This window comes from Sinocyclocheilus anshuiensis, unplaced genomic scaffold, assembly GCF_001515605.1.
Source record: "Sinocyclocheilus anshuiensis isolate Anshui unplaced genomic scaffold, SAMN03320099.WGS_v1.1 scaffold804, whole genome shotgun sequence".
In the NCBI taxonomy this organism is placed as follows: domain Eukaryota; kingdom Metazoa; phylum Chordata; class Actinopteri; order Cypriniformes; family Cyprinidae; genus Sinocyclocheilus; species Sinocyclocheilus anshuiensis.
Window position 1 is genome coordinate 184,724 of NW_015557098.1, and position 16,147 is coordinate 200,870.

At 36.3% G+C, this 16,147-nt stretch overlaps 1 protein-coding gene across 1 annotated transcript in view; it reads left to right on the plus strand.

Moving 5' to 3' along the window:
- The window catches only part of LOC107677481 (atrial natriuretic peptide receptor 1-like), a 108,504-nt gene that overhangs the window by 84,726 nt on the left and 7,631 nt on the right, over positions 1-16,147 (plus strand). The window contains exons 6-16 of the mRNA XM_016472402.1: positions 1,650-1,744; positions 1,854-1,989; positions 3,711-3,795; positions 6,160-6,280; positions 6,376-6,450; positions 7,967-8,044; positions 8,237-8,341; positions 10,321-10,392; positions 10,999-11,158; positions 11,232-11,387; positions 15,418-15,586. Coding sequence (XP_016327888.1) covers positions 1,650-1,744; positions 1,854-1,989; positions 3,711-3,795; positions 6,160-6,280; positions 6,376-6,450; positions 7,967-8,044; positions 8,237-8,341; positions 10,321-10,392; positions 10,999-11,158; positions 11,232-11,387; positions 15,418-15,586 — 1,252 coding nt within the window. The remainder of the gene's footprint in view (positions 1-1,649; positions 1,745-1,853; positions 1,990-3,710; positions 3,796-6,159; positions 6,281-6,375; positions 6,451-7,966; positions 8,045-8,236; positions 8,342-10,320; positions 10,393-10,998; positions 11,159-11,231; positions 11,388-15,417; positions 15,587-16,147) is intronic.

Below are 16,147 nucleotides of genomic sequence, written 5' to 3' on the forward strand. Positions count from 1 at the left end.
GTGGGGGGGGGGGGTGTACTGTGGAATATAAGCCAAGAGAAATTGGCCCTGGCTTGTTAAATCACAGCCTATTGAATGTCTCTGCATGGGTTAGCAGAGCTCAGGTGTGCTAGGCTCAGTGCCAGGCATCAGAAAAGCACAGTCAGTTTGCCATTAATGCGGAGTGCCGGAAAAGAGTCACATTGCTGGCAAAAAGCGTAGTGTGCTTACTGCATCAATGATGGGAAAATCTACTGGATAAATGAGGTGTGATTATCTTTTAACCTCGTTTCCCCTGTGTGGTTTGGCCAAGACTTTTTTTTCCTACAGGTGCTGTGCATCTGCTGCTGACTGCGTTAGCCTTGTGTTCATCCAGCAATGATATTTAAACTGTTACATGATGAATGATTAATGAAGTGCCAGTGCAAATTAAGGCCAAACGCTCAATACAACCCATGTGAAAATGTGGTGTACTTAATTGTTTGGAATGTACACTTAAAAGTATATTTAAAAAAAAATAGCAGATAATAGAATATTAATTAAATGAAAGGCCACTTAAGTGTAAGTGGAGTTTACTTTCATAGCTATGTTTCTTAACACACTTAGAGCCAGTCCACACAGAGACACATTTAGCTGTATACGTAAAATATTTTTTTGTCTCGTATCGGCGTTTCGTCCAGACGGATCCGGCGTTTTGGGAGCCTGAAACCTCCATTTTTATTGTATCTCTGTGGCAGAATTACAGCGCCACTTACTGGTCTGGCATGTATACTACATCGTTTTGAGTCGGTTTCAGTGGTTTTGTGTGTATGCAGATAGTTCTTGAGACGACGCCGTGTTTATGGAATTTTTTTTTAGAACGAGGGGAAAAAAAGATCGCTCTGGCTTTGTGTGGATGTGGCCTTAAAAACTGCACTTTGTAATAATGTAAAAATGTAACTAATGAGTTAATTAGTTAACATCAGGAATGACTAATGAAAACAATCAGAAGAAACAAACAAGAAACTAGGTCAAATGATAGGCAGACAGACAGACAAAGCATACGTTACAATTGTATTGTAATGTGTTATTTATTACATTTAAGTTAATATATTTTAAATGTACTAATTTGCAATTTCATCATTACAAATGAGCAATTAGAAATATATTTAAATACCTGTCATGGAAGTTTCATATATATATTACAGTATATATTTTAGTTTTTCATAAATGCTTGTCAATACATTCAGCAGTACATCTGAACCATATTTCAAAGGCAAGAGAAGTATTTATGAAATTTCATATAAAGATGTACTTAAGTCCTACTGTAGTGGGTCAAAACAAGCATCAAGTGTCTGAAAACATTACATTTAGTTCCCACTTAAGTATATTATTTTAAAGTACATTATTTCTGTAAATACATTGATAATATTTGGAGTAGAAACAATTTCAAAGAAACTGCAAATAACACACTGAATTAAAAGTGGGATTTTGAAGAAAACTTACCCAAAAAAAATAATTTTTTACCGTATACCCTTTTTTAAAAGTATGCAGAAGGATACTTCTTTTTCCCAAGGGAAAGTTTTACTGCCGAAATGACAATTCATTTTGGGAGTCTGCAATGCACAGCCTGACACACCGGCTTTTTTTAATGAACATCTGATCTAATGTTTGTTTTCTAATCTTCAAAGGGGTTACTGGACTCGTTCAACTGGATGAGAATGGCGATCGCGAGATTGACTTTGCTCTATGGGACATGACCGACACGGCTACAGGAGTTTATCAGGTACAGAGGCCTTCATCTGATCATATACTGTATATACCTCTTCACATTTAAAATACATTACTGGCTAAACCCATCTCACCGCTGCTGAAATGATGGCTGTATGTCCTAGATTGTGTCCGTGTATAATGGCAGTCAGAAGCGGATGATTCCGGAGCCAGGGATGAAGGTGTACTGGCTGAAGGGAAGTCCGCCTCCAGATATCCCACTGTGTGGCTTCAAAAATGACAACCCTGCCTGCCTGGCAAGTGAGTGTAGCCCTATATAACTCATATTATAATCGACCTGAAAAGACACCAGACTCCACTATACTCAGCCAAAATCATATTCCCAGACATATCGTCCCACGTAATAAAATAAAATAAATTAGACTCAAATCAATAGTTCATGTCCTTGCATTTATAAGTAGTCTTTCAATAAGCAAAACAATATACAGTCAGCCAATTCATTTTAGTTTTATTTTAATACTGTTGGCATTTATTTTGTGACAATGACTGGCTGACTGTACATTATTCTTCACTTATGAATATTTTCCAGAATATATTAAGTGTACATTTGCATACATTATATATAGAAGTATAAAGTGTTGAATAACTTTTCTCATTATAATTCAGTGTATTGTTTTAAAGTACAATCTGTACTTTATGAAATGAAGATTGTAGTGACCAGTTAATATATGCAAAAATACGTATGTGTAAGCAAGATAAAACACTTGATTAGTTAGTTAATGATTAATGTAATAATTAAATCAAGGCATGTTTCATGTTGTTTTAATGTAGTTCTGTAATGTTTCTTAATTAAATTTAGGTTAATAACAGATCCAAAAAAATATCACACAGCAGTTGATCAATATTGTGAGAGCATGTGAGAAACTCATCACCTGAAAATTATCCTCAAAGAATGAAAAGACATATTCAAAATGGGTTATTCCTGTTATGCAGAACCATTTTAACTTTTAAAAATGATTATGCTTGTGTTTACATGTCTTTATGTACAACAGACAGACTGAAATATGCTCTGTTAAAGGAACACTCCACTATTTTTGAAAATAGGCTCATTTTCCAACTCCCCTAAAGTTAAACAAATTAACAGGAGAGAAATTAAGAGCTAAAGTAAACCATTGGCTTACATAGGGCTGTCAGCTTGAAGTAAATTTTGTAGTAAATTAGCTAACTATACCAAATTCTGTAATCTATCAAAGATTGAAGGAGGAAACTAACTAATAGCACAAAACATAACAGAATTCATCAAATCTAATATTTAATACTTCTGGGATTTTGTCCCTTCCTCAAGGAAGATAGCATTGATGAACTAGCTTTTATAAGGGATTAAAAAGTAATGAAATTGACCCTTCACTATCCAGAAACGTAATCCAAAATACAGGCAACAGGTCAAAACACAGGAACGCAATCCAAACAAGCAACAAGGCAGGAGACTCAGGCAAGACCATGGAGAATGCTCAGAATTACAGAATAACAAAGTGGCTTTACTGTCACTGTCTTTATTGTCATTTAATTTGTTCTTGCTGAATAAAAGTATTAATCTTTAAAAAAAAAAAAAAAAAGTGTACTGACCCCAACCTTTTGGTATCTTGCATTAAGAGATATTGCGTTAAAAAAGCTAATATCATCTTCAATATGAATGTAAGGACACGCATAATGAAAACATGAAAATGTACTGCATATATACAGTAGTAGGAATGACCCATCTGATTAAATTTAGTCCTTTGTCATGAAAAATTGGCTTACTTTGCACTCATCGTGCATTTGGGGTTTTGTCAGTTTCATGAAGTTCTCTTTGAAGCAGATTTCAAACGCTGACATCTGTGGCAGAGAAAGAAAAAGAAGAGGTCAGAATAAAATAATATGTATGAAATGATTTCAGCAGGTCTGATTATCTTACTGCTGTCTGTGTGATCTCTCATGAAATTCAGATGTGTGGAGATTGTGTTCTTGGTTTTGTTCCTCAGAGACGGTCACCATGCACCAGATGATCTCCATAGTGGTGTGCTTCATTTTTATCATCATCGTAACCGTCACAGTCTTCATATACAGGTCAGTTGAAACCCGTGCAGATAAACACAATGTCTATACTGAGAGCGAGCGACAAAACTAGAGCGCTTTAATCAAACTTTGATTATGACATGAGCGTTCTCGTGTTGTCGTGTCACTGGCCTGCAGTGTAGACATGATGTAACTACATGTCAAGTGTGCAAATATCGAGCTTTGGGCGATCTGGGTCTGATATTATATCTCATTGTCTGTCTGTCTTTCTTTCTGCTTTTCTCCTCCTCTATCTGTTCCTGATTTTTAATTAGGGAACTTACTGCCAGACCACGACAGAGAAAGATATAGCACCTCAGTCTACGTCTCCATGACTTCATCACTTTCACTACCATATGTGACCATGTATCCAATGACAATGAAATGCATATGATTTCTATTAAGTTCATGCCAAGAATTGCAGCCAATGGTGGTTGTGCTTTATTAAAAAGTCACGTTTTCAGCTGTTCTCCAAATATGATGTAGATTCTATAACAGTAATTTTATTTTTATTTACTTGCAATTATTTTTCATAATACTTGCATGAGATTATAAAAGAGCTATTTTAACATTTCATTCAAAACTTTTTTTTTTATGTTACGCATATTTCTATTTACATTTAGTAGTACTTTCAGAGTTTTCGTAGCTAGCACTTAGAATATGATGCTATCAGTTCAGAGTGATGACCTGCATATGCTGCCATCATGTAAATTGCTCAGTTATAAAAACATTAATTATACATTATGATGCATTATTACTGGTGGAGAGCCCCATTCAGCTTACACATAGCTGTGCTTTACTTAGATATTAAAAGTTAGTTTCACGTTTTACCCAATTTTATCTATTTTATCTGATGGGATAACAGAAAATGATCAAGAACTCCGCAAAGCCAGTAAATTGTATTCATTGAGGCAGGATATCAAGAGATTTAATTATGATTCCTAGCCTAGGACATATGGTAGTAACTAACAGTGGAAATAACAACAGTGTGTTATTGTCATTCTGAAGCATAATCCAAAGACACAGATGGTATATCAATCAAGTAGATTATGTCATCCCTTCAGATATCTCTCACTCACATTAAAGTTGAACAACAGGCTCTCATGGCAATTTGTAACTATTTTACACATTTTGGAGAATTGGTGGCTAATTGGTATGAATTTGTATACTGTCTCATTTGTACGTTTCATATGATCTGCTTGTGCCCCACTGACGGTTTAGGGGTGGGATTTCATGCTTTTATTCTAATTGTATACTTTTGTTCATAAGAAATCGTCATCTTGTAAAGTAGTTATGTTATTCTGTGAGATGGGGTTGAGTTGGAGAGCCCTTCTTTAGACTGTCATATATCTGTGCACCGATGATCTTCTTTTTCTGTGACGAATAGCAAATTCTCCAACAGGTTGCTCTGGCAGATGCTGTTGCTCAGTTTCAAATGACAAAAAGTCCAACTGCAATGTACACATTTCCTATATAGAAAATTATATATGTTTTAATAAGTTGCCTTGTTATTAAAAAGTCCCTGAGATGTCTTGACAAGCCATGTCTTGACATGGGAGACACATGGAGATTGCATAAAATTTAGTTTCTGCCACAAAACTCCAGGTTTAATTTCACGAATTAATATTAAGTACAATTATTATTTTTTTTAAGTTATATTTATTGGTAAATGTGTTTAAAATATATTGAAATGGTTCAAATTCTATTTTTTAAAGGGGCATTTTATATAATAAGGGCTCAACATGTAACACCACTGACAAAAGAGGCATTCTCTCAATGGAAAATTATATTCATTTTTAATATTCTCCAGGTATTTAGTGTGGCCTTGTGTGAAATGAGAATGAAAATTAGTGAATTAGATTAATTAATTAATATGCCATGGTAAGTTGCACACATTGATTGATGAATTACATTTTTAGATAGAAACCGCACAGCAATTGTAGAGTAATCCAACTATGTACGGAAAATAAGATTGTTTGTTTTGCTCTGTACTATTTGCATGCCTCAGTCATTATTTGATAATAATCATGCAAATGCTAATAATAAAACTTTTTTAAGTTCTTTTCCTCTGAAGGATATTTTATCTGGTATTACATGTGCCATTTGAAAGCTGTTACAGAAATTAATTATTAAGCAACATTGTTACCTAAATTCAGTACACTGTATCCCAGTGCTGACAGTGACACCCATATTGATTGTCATATTTAACATTTGTGCCACATAAATGTTGTTCTCCTTCTCATTTGTTTGTCTTTATAACAATTTTTCATCTGATGTTTTTCCCAGTTGCATCCCATCTCTCATTGTCCCGCTTATTTATCCTCTTCTTTCTTTCTCCCTCGGTCTCTTTCTCTGTCCGTCACTCGGCGGCGTCAGGAAGCTGAAGCTGGAGAATGAGTTGACCGCTCAGCTGTGGCGTGTGCACTGGGAGGACATCCAGTGGAGTAACATGGAGAAGGTGCTGCGCAGGGCCTGCAGCAAACTCACCATGTCATTGGTGATGGGAAACACACACACACACACTGTCATTTCCAATAGTTCCCTATAGTTTGAGTAAACCTGCTCATGTCTTATTCATCCTTCCACACACAGAGAGGCTCTAACTACGGCTCACTGCTGACTATGGAGGGAAACTTCCAGATCTATGCCAAGACTGGCTATTACAAGGTATTAAAGGTTTGGTGGTGAGGGGTGGATGGGCCCTGGCCGGCAAATCTTGTTGGCTAATAACTGTTCCCTATGTTTCCTTCCTCAAGTGGGCGCTTGACAGCCCCTCCACTCCACTTTGAATCTCAGGATGTTTTTTGTCTTTTATTGGAGACGTTTTTAAGTAAAATTGTAGTTGCCACTTCATTAGCCTTGTTAAAAAGAAGCGTGTTAAATTTTTTACTTTGTCAGAATGGTACGAAACTTGCTATGTGAACACACACACACACAAAATTATTCACACTTGTGACCGCTTTGGAAATGAATGTGAAACCAATTTCATCCAGTGGAAACAATTGGTACTGCGCTCAAAAGCTTACTGGGAGCTAATTTTTAAGATATCAACCTCAAATTTGGAACACAACTTGTTTAGATTTATGGCTTTGATTTTTATGCAGGTTTAGAGTAAAACAAGTTTTGGAAAATATCTATTTCATATCAAATTTAGAAATAGTGTTTTTGTGCATTTTTCATAATAATAAATGTAAATATATAACTCACTTTTTTTCACTTCGACAATAATCTGCCAGGTGTCTTCTTTAAAAAGAGACCAAACTTAAGTCTGATTAAAGATTTATGACAGTTTAGGTCATTTCATTTTAAAGTCTTTGCTCAAAAAGTGATATAACATGTAATTAGTGGTATACTATATTTTAAATGTACCAAATTGCAACTTCATCACTACAAATGTGTAATTACAAATATATATTTAAATATATGGCATACAAGTTTCAGTAGAAATTAAATAATATTTTAGTTTACCAAAAATGTTTGTCAGTGAATTCGGCAATGCACTTTAACCATATTTCAAAGACAATAGAAGTAATTATGAAAATACATATAAAGATGTACTTAAGTCCCACTTAACTGGGTCAAAAAGCACTCTAAAGTTCAACTAATTGCTTTTGATATAAACTAAAATTGTACTTCTTTTTCACAAAGGTTGAATTGAAAATAGAGTCAAAACAGTACGTTATTATTTAGATTCATTCTGACCAATTAGAGAAAATATCTGTTCTACTAAGCCCCGCCCACTTCCATATCTGTTGTGTATTAATTACCATTCTGCCCTTTCATTTTATTTCTGTGGGTTGTGTGATTCTGCTGCAGGCAATGTGCCGTTTTGCATGTAAATAAATTACATATCCTGCCTAGCAGCAGAAGTGTCAAATAATGGAAGGGTTCATCTTTTAGATCTCCCACAATACCATTGGCGTGCCCTGGCTAATGGACCCATTCTTCATCGGATGTAGTTCCTCTCCAATTAAGCAGAACCCCTGAGGATGAGCGCTATTCATGTCAACATGTCATCATTTCCCCCATTAATTAGGATGGTGCTTAATTAACACATTATGTTGCACTTTTTCTTCTCTTAAATGGTGGGGCTTTTTTTTTTTTTATCCGCCCTCCAGCTCTTTGCCAAGCCCACGATAGCAATCAGGCTGAAACTAATGTGCGTTGATGCCTCTTTTTCCAGGGAAACATAACAGCCATTAAGTATGTCGACAAGAAACGCATCGAGCTCACCAGGAGAGTGCTATTTGAACTCAAGCATGTAAGTGTGTGTCCATGCCATTTTGTGCTTTTTGCCAGGTGCCTTAATTAACTTTATATGATGTCCTGGGAGATATTAATAGCCGGGGACTGATGGAAAAGAGAGCCTAAACAGCTCTCTCTCTTTGTAATCTCCTCCTCATGCTGTTCTCCCTCCTCTTTTCCCTTTTGCTCTTTTCTGCTCCTATTATAGATGCGTGATGTACAGAATGAACACCTGACACGCTTTATCGGCGCTTGTATCGACCCACCCAACATCTGTATCCTTACTGAGTACTGTCCTCGTGGAAGCTTGCAGGTGAAAATTCACGCACACCACTTGCTCTCAGTTACTGCACCTGCATGGATGTATTAATAGACGGCTTGTGTTTATGCCACCCTTTTTGTTTCACCAAGCAGGGCTTAACAATAAGGATTCAAATTTTGATTTACCTTGCCAACATTTTCACTGCATGCACAAACAAACTAATAAATAAATACAGAAGATTAAGTATGAAATAATTCTTTAAACTTTATTTTGTTTGTTTGATTTTTAAATGTATAAAAACATAAATGCTCACAAATGTGAAAATAATCTTTACCACTTGCTTCTTCTACCGTCTTAGACAACATTTTAAGACATAATTCTGACATAAATAATGATGCTGCCTTCTAGGATATCTTCTTCTAAAGCAGCACTGCATCTTTGTATCTTTGAGATGCATTCATGTATATTTCACACATAAGGCAAACCCAAAATACAGTGTGATTAGCTCAGTGGAGTGTTATTTATATGCTAGTATTTAGTAATATTTTCAATTAGCTATTCATTTTATATTTTCATTTTTTCAATTCACTTTAATTTATTTTAATGGGGACATCAGATTAAATTTTCACTTATTTTAGCTTTTTATGCATTTAGTTTTCTGGTGTGTCTTTCAGCACAGAAAATCTGAAAAGAAAGCACGCAACCAGTATGTTATGGGCTGTCTGAGTCTAAACTGTCATCCAGTGAGATGTTTCAATTTGCAGCTGGTTTCTACATAGATAGCTAGCTATTTGAATAAGACCACCTCTGAACCATAAATGGAGTCCAAGGCATCAATTCATGTGTCTTGTGTCGACACGCCCCACGGAAGAGAGGGGCAGGGTAAGCAGTAGCTCATTAGCATTTAAAGAGATATGCACCGAAACAAGCCACTGTGAGCAGAGCTGTTTTTGACAAGGTAAAAAGGGTATTGTTTTACACGACCATTGAGGAATTTTAACCAAACTATGTTGCAGACATTTCATGAAGACCCTAAAGAATCATACCAACTTGTGGAAAATGGGCATCCGATGTCCCCTTTAAATTTTAGTAACTTATATATATATATATACACCAACATGATTTTGAAAAGATTTAGTTTTAGTTTTTAGTATAAAAAATAAATAGTATAATAAACAAAGCATAATTTAGCATGATAGATAAATAAATAGATAGATTCAGTCACTTTAGGAGACTGCCTTATGGTGTGTGCAAGTCATGTTGAAAAGATCTTATTTACAAGTTGAAGTACATGAACGTTACCATAAAGGCATAATTATGAGTGGGAAACTTCTGAGTTGGGAGTGTCAGTGAGAAAACATGATGCAATGGACACAGCCTTTGTATTAATGGTAAATTTGTTAAAATTAATTATTGTTTTTGTTTTGTTTTTCAATTTACAATAATACTATTTAAGTTGCATGTACGAAATACCATTGCATTATACAATTCCATTTCAATTTACAGCACCTTCATAAATCTAATAAAAACAAAACAGCAAAAATAAGTTTGATGCACATTCTTTATTCATCGTTTTGTTGATGTAGAGTTAAAAATCTTGTTGAATTTTATGTTAAAAGGGAACATCACCTTCTCACTCCAACTTCCTAGGAAGAATATTCCACTAGAAGACTGCACCAAAAATGGCTAGCCCCGCCCCCAAACTAATGCTATTGGTTGAGCCAGTGTTGCTATGTCAGATTGCTAAAACAAACAGCAATCTTTGAAAGCACCACCGTGTTTACACTCTTAAAAGTCAGTCTACAATGGACTTAGAGTTGTCTCTGCACATTCACAAGGATAAGAAGTATTTTAATAAGAAAATTACACACTTAAGCTATAAACTATGAAAATATAATAACACATAAATGACAGGATGATGTGAGAGAATATAATTAATTCCCATCAACGCTTCTCTCCACACGGACTTTCCTCATGAGCCACGTGTGTGTGTGTGTGTGTGTGTGTGTGTGTGTGTGTGTGACCTGTAGGACCTCATGGAGAGTGAAGGAATCACGCTGGACTGGATGTTTCGCTATTCTCTGATCAATGACATTGTTAAGGTGAGTGTTTCACATCAGAGACTCTTCTGCTCTTAATCTCAGGAGGGGAAGGAAAGGGACAGATTGTGTGTGTGTGTGTGTGCGTGGGTGTGTGTGTGTGCGCGTGGGTGTGTGTGTGTGTGTGTGTGGGTGGGTGTGTGTGTGTGACCTGTAGGACCTCATGGAGAGTGAAGGAATCACGCTGGACTGGATGTTTCGCTATTCTCTGATCAATGACATTGTTAAGGTGAGTGTTTCACATCAGAGACTCTTCTGCTCTTAATCTCAGGAGGGGAAGGAAAGGGACAGATATCTTGCTGTTTTAGTGATGCTTGTCAAAGAACACTAAAATATAAATCTTTTACTGCAGCACACTGCTTTGCATTTTTTAAAATATAGTTCTCAGTTAAATTGAGGCTTGCTCATGAGTGACATTTTATTGGGGTGGTTTTGAGACGTGTGTTATTTGTAATGGTTTATGAGGATGTCAATTCCCTGACGGGCGAATTATGACTCCAGAAAGCATATTGCAGTTGCAAAAGAATCTTTAATTGATATTTTCGTGTTGGTAAATACGATGGATGCTGTCAGATGTCTTTGTAAGACTGTCATCTTTTCACCACTCAGGGAATGGTGTTCCTCCACAACAGCGTCATTGTCTCCCACGGCAACCTGAAGTCTTCCAATTGCGTGGTGGACAGCCGCTTCGTGCTGAAGATCGCTGATTATGGCCTGGGAAGTTTCCGCAAGGAGAACAGCTTGGAGGACATGCACGCTCTCTATGCACGTGAGTACCATGGCAACGCATAGATACAGATTGCATGCGTGTGAAAATGTAACATCGATCTTTGCATTCACAGGCAAGCTGTGGACAGCCCCCGAGCTTCTGCGTGCCGACAACCCACCTGTGTGTGGGACACAAAAAGGTGACGTCTACAGCTTTGGCATCATCCTGCAGGAACTCGCCCTGCTGAAGGGCGTCTTCTACCTGGAAGGCCCTTGTCTCAGCCCTAAAGGTCAGAGGTCACACACAGTACTGTGAAGGTGTAATCAATGGTATTTATTTGTCCAGATCTACTAATTTATTCAAAACTGCATCAAAAATGCAATTCATACATACAATGTTGTGAATACAGCTCTTTGGTGATGAACATGTTTTTAATTTTGGAATTAAAATTCATTTTGATTTTTTGGAAGGCGTAATGTTAAAAAATATTAACTGTCCTGATATTATATTGAAGAAAAGCCTCATGTCATGTGCTGCGACTCCCCAAAAGTTGAATAAAATTAATGAATAATATGCAAAAAATAATAATAAAAAATAAATAAATAAATACACAGAAAACATGGAGGCAGACACTTTCTAAAATGCTCACTTGCCTTGGTTTTTTCCATAACACCTTCACATGCACTGTCAAACAAACGGCCCCTGAAGACAACAAAAGTTAGTGACGTGTTCGGCAGGCGCCCTCTTATTCTTCCGGGCGCCCGCCTGTGATGTCATGGGCTACGTGATCCAATGGGATTGGAGTTGTTTCACACGTGCTTCAGACACCGGTCATGCTGGCGTCAGTCCCCATAGTGTCCGCTAGAGGATGCAGCGCAAGTTCCCTCTCGGGGAACCATGGTTACATGCGTTACCCAAAGCGTTAGTTGCCAATGCCACATTTCTAAATTTTGTTTAAGTTTAAATATTGTTTAAGTTTATATATGTTTTATCTGAGAATTATAATTTATTTCAGCATTATTTCAGTTACCAATTAAATTAAGTTGCCAATATCAATTAAACTAATTTTAATTTCATTTTAATTTATTTTTTATTTTTAATTTCATTTTATTTAACAATAACAACACTGAAATCATCATGAAGAATACAGTTCTATATTTTTAAAGTTATTTTTTTAACACTCTCAGGGAACAAAAACACATACAAAACTGTCACTGTGGTGGTACCTTTTTAAAGAAGTACTAATATGTACCATTTAGGGGTAAATAAGGTACAATGATGTACGTTTTAGCTTTTGAGTCTTAATGTACTGCCCCAGTGACTGCTTTGTACCTGTTTTTTTCTCAGAGTGTATTGTGGATAGTCTTATTTATCACCAAATGCTGGGTTTGATGTGACTGATGTCATTGGTACTTGCTTGTTTAATAGCGAATTGCAATAGAAAACAAGAGAAGTTGTCATATTAGGGTGAACATTCCCTTTTAGTAACAGTCTCTGAAAAGCATCACTTGCTGTTTGATCCCTAGAGAACCATCAAAAATTTAATTTCACACTTTCAAGAGAAGTTTTTATTTGTGAACATGAATATTTCAGCATTACACTCTCATGAGAATGGTTAACTCATTATGCGGGTGAGAGTGCTTTCTCGTTTAGCGCTTTGATGTGAATCAAAACAACATTAAATAAAATGTGTTAATAAGATACAGATTATGCAGTGAATTACCCTGATGGCAGGGGGTACTTTTCCATGTCATTTGTCCTTTCCATGTCACCTGTGTTTACATTCACCTCACCTCTCTCTTGCCCACTTGCTTTGTAAGCGAGATGAAAACAGTTTCATTTGTCAAAGCATTAGTAACAGTGGCCTAAATAATCTTTGCACACTTAAATTGTCATTGCATTAGATAACAAAATATCAAACCAAGTGGCATTTATTTTGAAGTAAGATATCACCAGCACACTTTAAAAGCTAAAGATTTCACTTCAAGAAATTTTCTAGGTTTTAACTAAAACACCAGTCGATTAAAGGAATAGTTCACCCAAAAAAAGAACATTTACTCACTCTCAGGCCATCTAAATGTAGCAGTTTGTTTCTAAGGAGTTTGTTTCTACATCAGAACAGATTTGGAGAAATTTAGCATTCCATCACTTGCTCATCAATGGATCCTCTGCAGTGAATGGGTGCCGTCAGAATGAAAGTCCAAACAGCAGATAAAAGCATCTCAAGAGTCCACAGCACAACTCCAGTCCATCAATTAATTGTGAAAGTCTTGTGAAATGAAAAGCCGCGTGTTTGTAAGAAACAAATCCATCATTAAAGGGATGGTGAATCAGCTATTTTCAAAGGCTTGATTGTGTTTATGAGGTGCACTGTGCAGAACCGAGCAGAACCTGTACAAGCACGGCTCTTACAGGACGTTTCGGAATGGTATGTTTTTTTGTTTGTAGTTTTCACATACTTTGTAGATACGCTGCTATTTGTAAATGCTACTGCTGTTTATGTTAGCTTTTGATATACGGTTTTATCCTCATTCAAGCTTTAGTACAGCAGAATACATGATTGCGTTGTAGCATTTTTGTAGAGTAATTATTTCATTTATAACAGTAAGTAACACTCTACTACAACAACTCTTCCTCTTCTCTAAAGCAGCCCAACATGGCCTCACCCCCTTTGTTGCATGTTCCCGGGGCAGGGTTTGTGATGTCACCAACCCAGGAAGAAGCTCATTGTAGTCCCTACCAGCCATGTGTTGTAGGCCTTAAAAAGCAAATTCTTTAAAATAAAATATCTCCCTTTGCATTGAACTTTGAGTGTCATAGCGTCATACAGATGTTGTTTATGCTCAAACAGCAACATTACACACTAACTAAAGTTAAAAAAGTGAAACCATAATCAAGGACCCCTTTAAGACATTAACCATTGACTGGAGTGGTGTGGATTACTTGTGGATTATTGTGATGTTTTTATCAGCTGTTTGGACTCTCATTCTGACGGCACCCATTCACTGCATAGGATCCACTGGTGAAAAAAAATATGTTCAGATGAAGAAACAAACTCATCTACCTCTTGGATGGCCTGAGTGTCAGCGCATTTTCAGCAAGTTTTCATTTTTAGATGAACTGTTCCTTTTAGAGTCGTTGTAAAAATGGCTCAGACAAATGAAGCTTCTGAGAAAAGTTCAAGCAGCATTTGTACAAATGACAATTGCCTTGATAAATGTTTTATTTACTGCAATGACATTCAGAAAGTTTTAAGTGTTCAAATGCTTTTTGGCCAATATATATTATACACACACTCACACAAATACATACAATAGAAGATCGGTTGTAAATTATGCTGCATATAAACGTTTAGAGGTATTTTTTGTTTGTGCAAAGTGTCCTGGTCACTTTCAGCTGTTACACAGTAACTGTCTCTGTTGCTTTCTTTGTTTTGTGTGCTTTGGGTTGGAAAATCTATATTCTGTTATGTTCTGTGTCTAATATTTACATTCTATCAGTGTCATTATTACTTATATGGAGACATGGATACAAACACACACTCAGCGATGTCACCCGTCCTCATAAACGGATCACCACACACATAACAGCGGCTTCATTAAGCAGAGACAACAAAACATGAGTGAGGTGTCTGGAGCAGAGCCAGCTCACCACGAGAACAAAGGGAGTCAAAGACAGCAATGAGAGAATGCCAGAGACATTGCCATTAACAGTCAGATAGATAGATAGATAGATAGATAGATAGATAGATAGATAGATAGTGTGTATATCAGCACCTTTACAACAGCTTTGAATGCAGCTCATCCAATCATATTGTGATCATATGTTCATGTTGTGTAGATAGATAGATAGATAGATAGATAGATAGATAGATAGTGTGTATATCAGCACCTTTACAACAGCTTTGAATGCAGCTCATCCAATCATATTGTGATCATATGTTCATGTTGTGGATGAAGATATAGCCAATATATGTATTCCCGAGTGCAGTGAGATGTGGAGTAGGACAGGAAGGTCGTGACAGCATTGTGTCATCATCACTTCTGTTGATTGCTGTGAAGACATTTGTGAAGTCCGAGGTCTTCTTCTGTGAATGACACTTTCATCTCTTTTACTCTTTTTTTTTCCTCACACATTTGCTCTCTTTCTATCTCTCACACCAGTAGGGAGTCCGATCGCACTCTCTGTTTTTCTGTGAAATTTGCTATGCTAACTCTATGTGCTAATCTGTGGTATTTCCTGCGTGATCTGGAGAATGTTTCATTGCATGTTTGTTCGTCTTTCTTATTCTCCATTGCTGTGTGTAATTTGTGGTTCAGAGATCATAGAGCGTGTGGCGGAGGGCCGCTGGCCGTACCTGCGTCCGGTGCTGTGTCCTCAGAGCCACAGCGATGAGTTGGGACAGCTGATGCAGCGCTGCTGGTCAGAGGACGTCAATGAGAGGCCCGACTTCAACCAGATTAAAGTACTGCTCCGCAAGAATAACCGGTACCTGACACACAAATCAGCTCATACACAAGAGCTCAAAGGCCTTGACACATTGACAGATAACTGATTTTTTTAACATCGAGATTTTAAGATGAAATTTGGTTACACTTTAAGGTCCAATTCTCATTATTAACTAATTATTACCTACAACTTTTGCCTCAATAAACTGCTAATTTGCTGCTTATTAAGAGTAAGGTAGTTGTTGTTAGGTATGGTGTAGGATTAAAGGATGTAAAATATGGTTATAGGTGCTAATAAACAGCTAATATTCTAGCAGTTAGATTAATAGTTAGAATTGGTCCTTACAATAAAGTGTTACCTGAAATGTATATGCATAATGTAAAATATATATATATATATATTAATAATAGTTTATTTTTAGATCATGTAACTGGACACTGTTTATTTTTAATTTTTCATATATTTTAGTCATCCTGTAGCTTTAGTGCAGTTTATCTAAGTTTTGATGATTTTTTATACTTTAATATTCATTAATTAATATTAGTCAATAAAAACTGCATGTGTAGTAATAATAATACATTACTATTATTATTATTATTA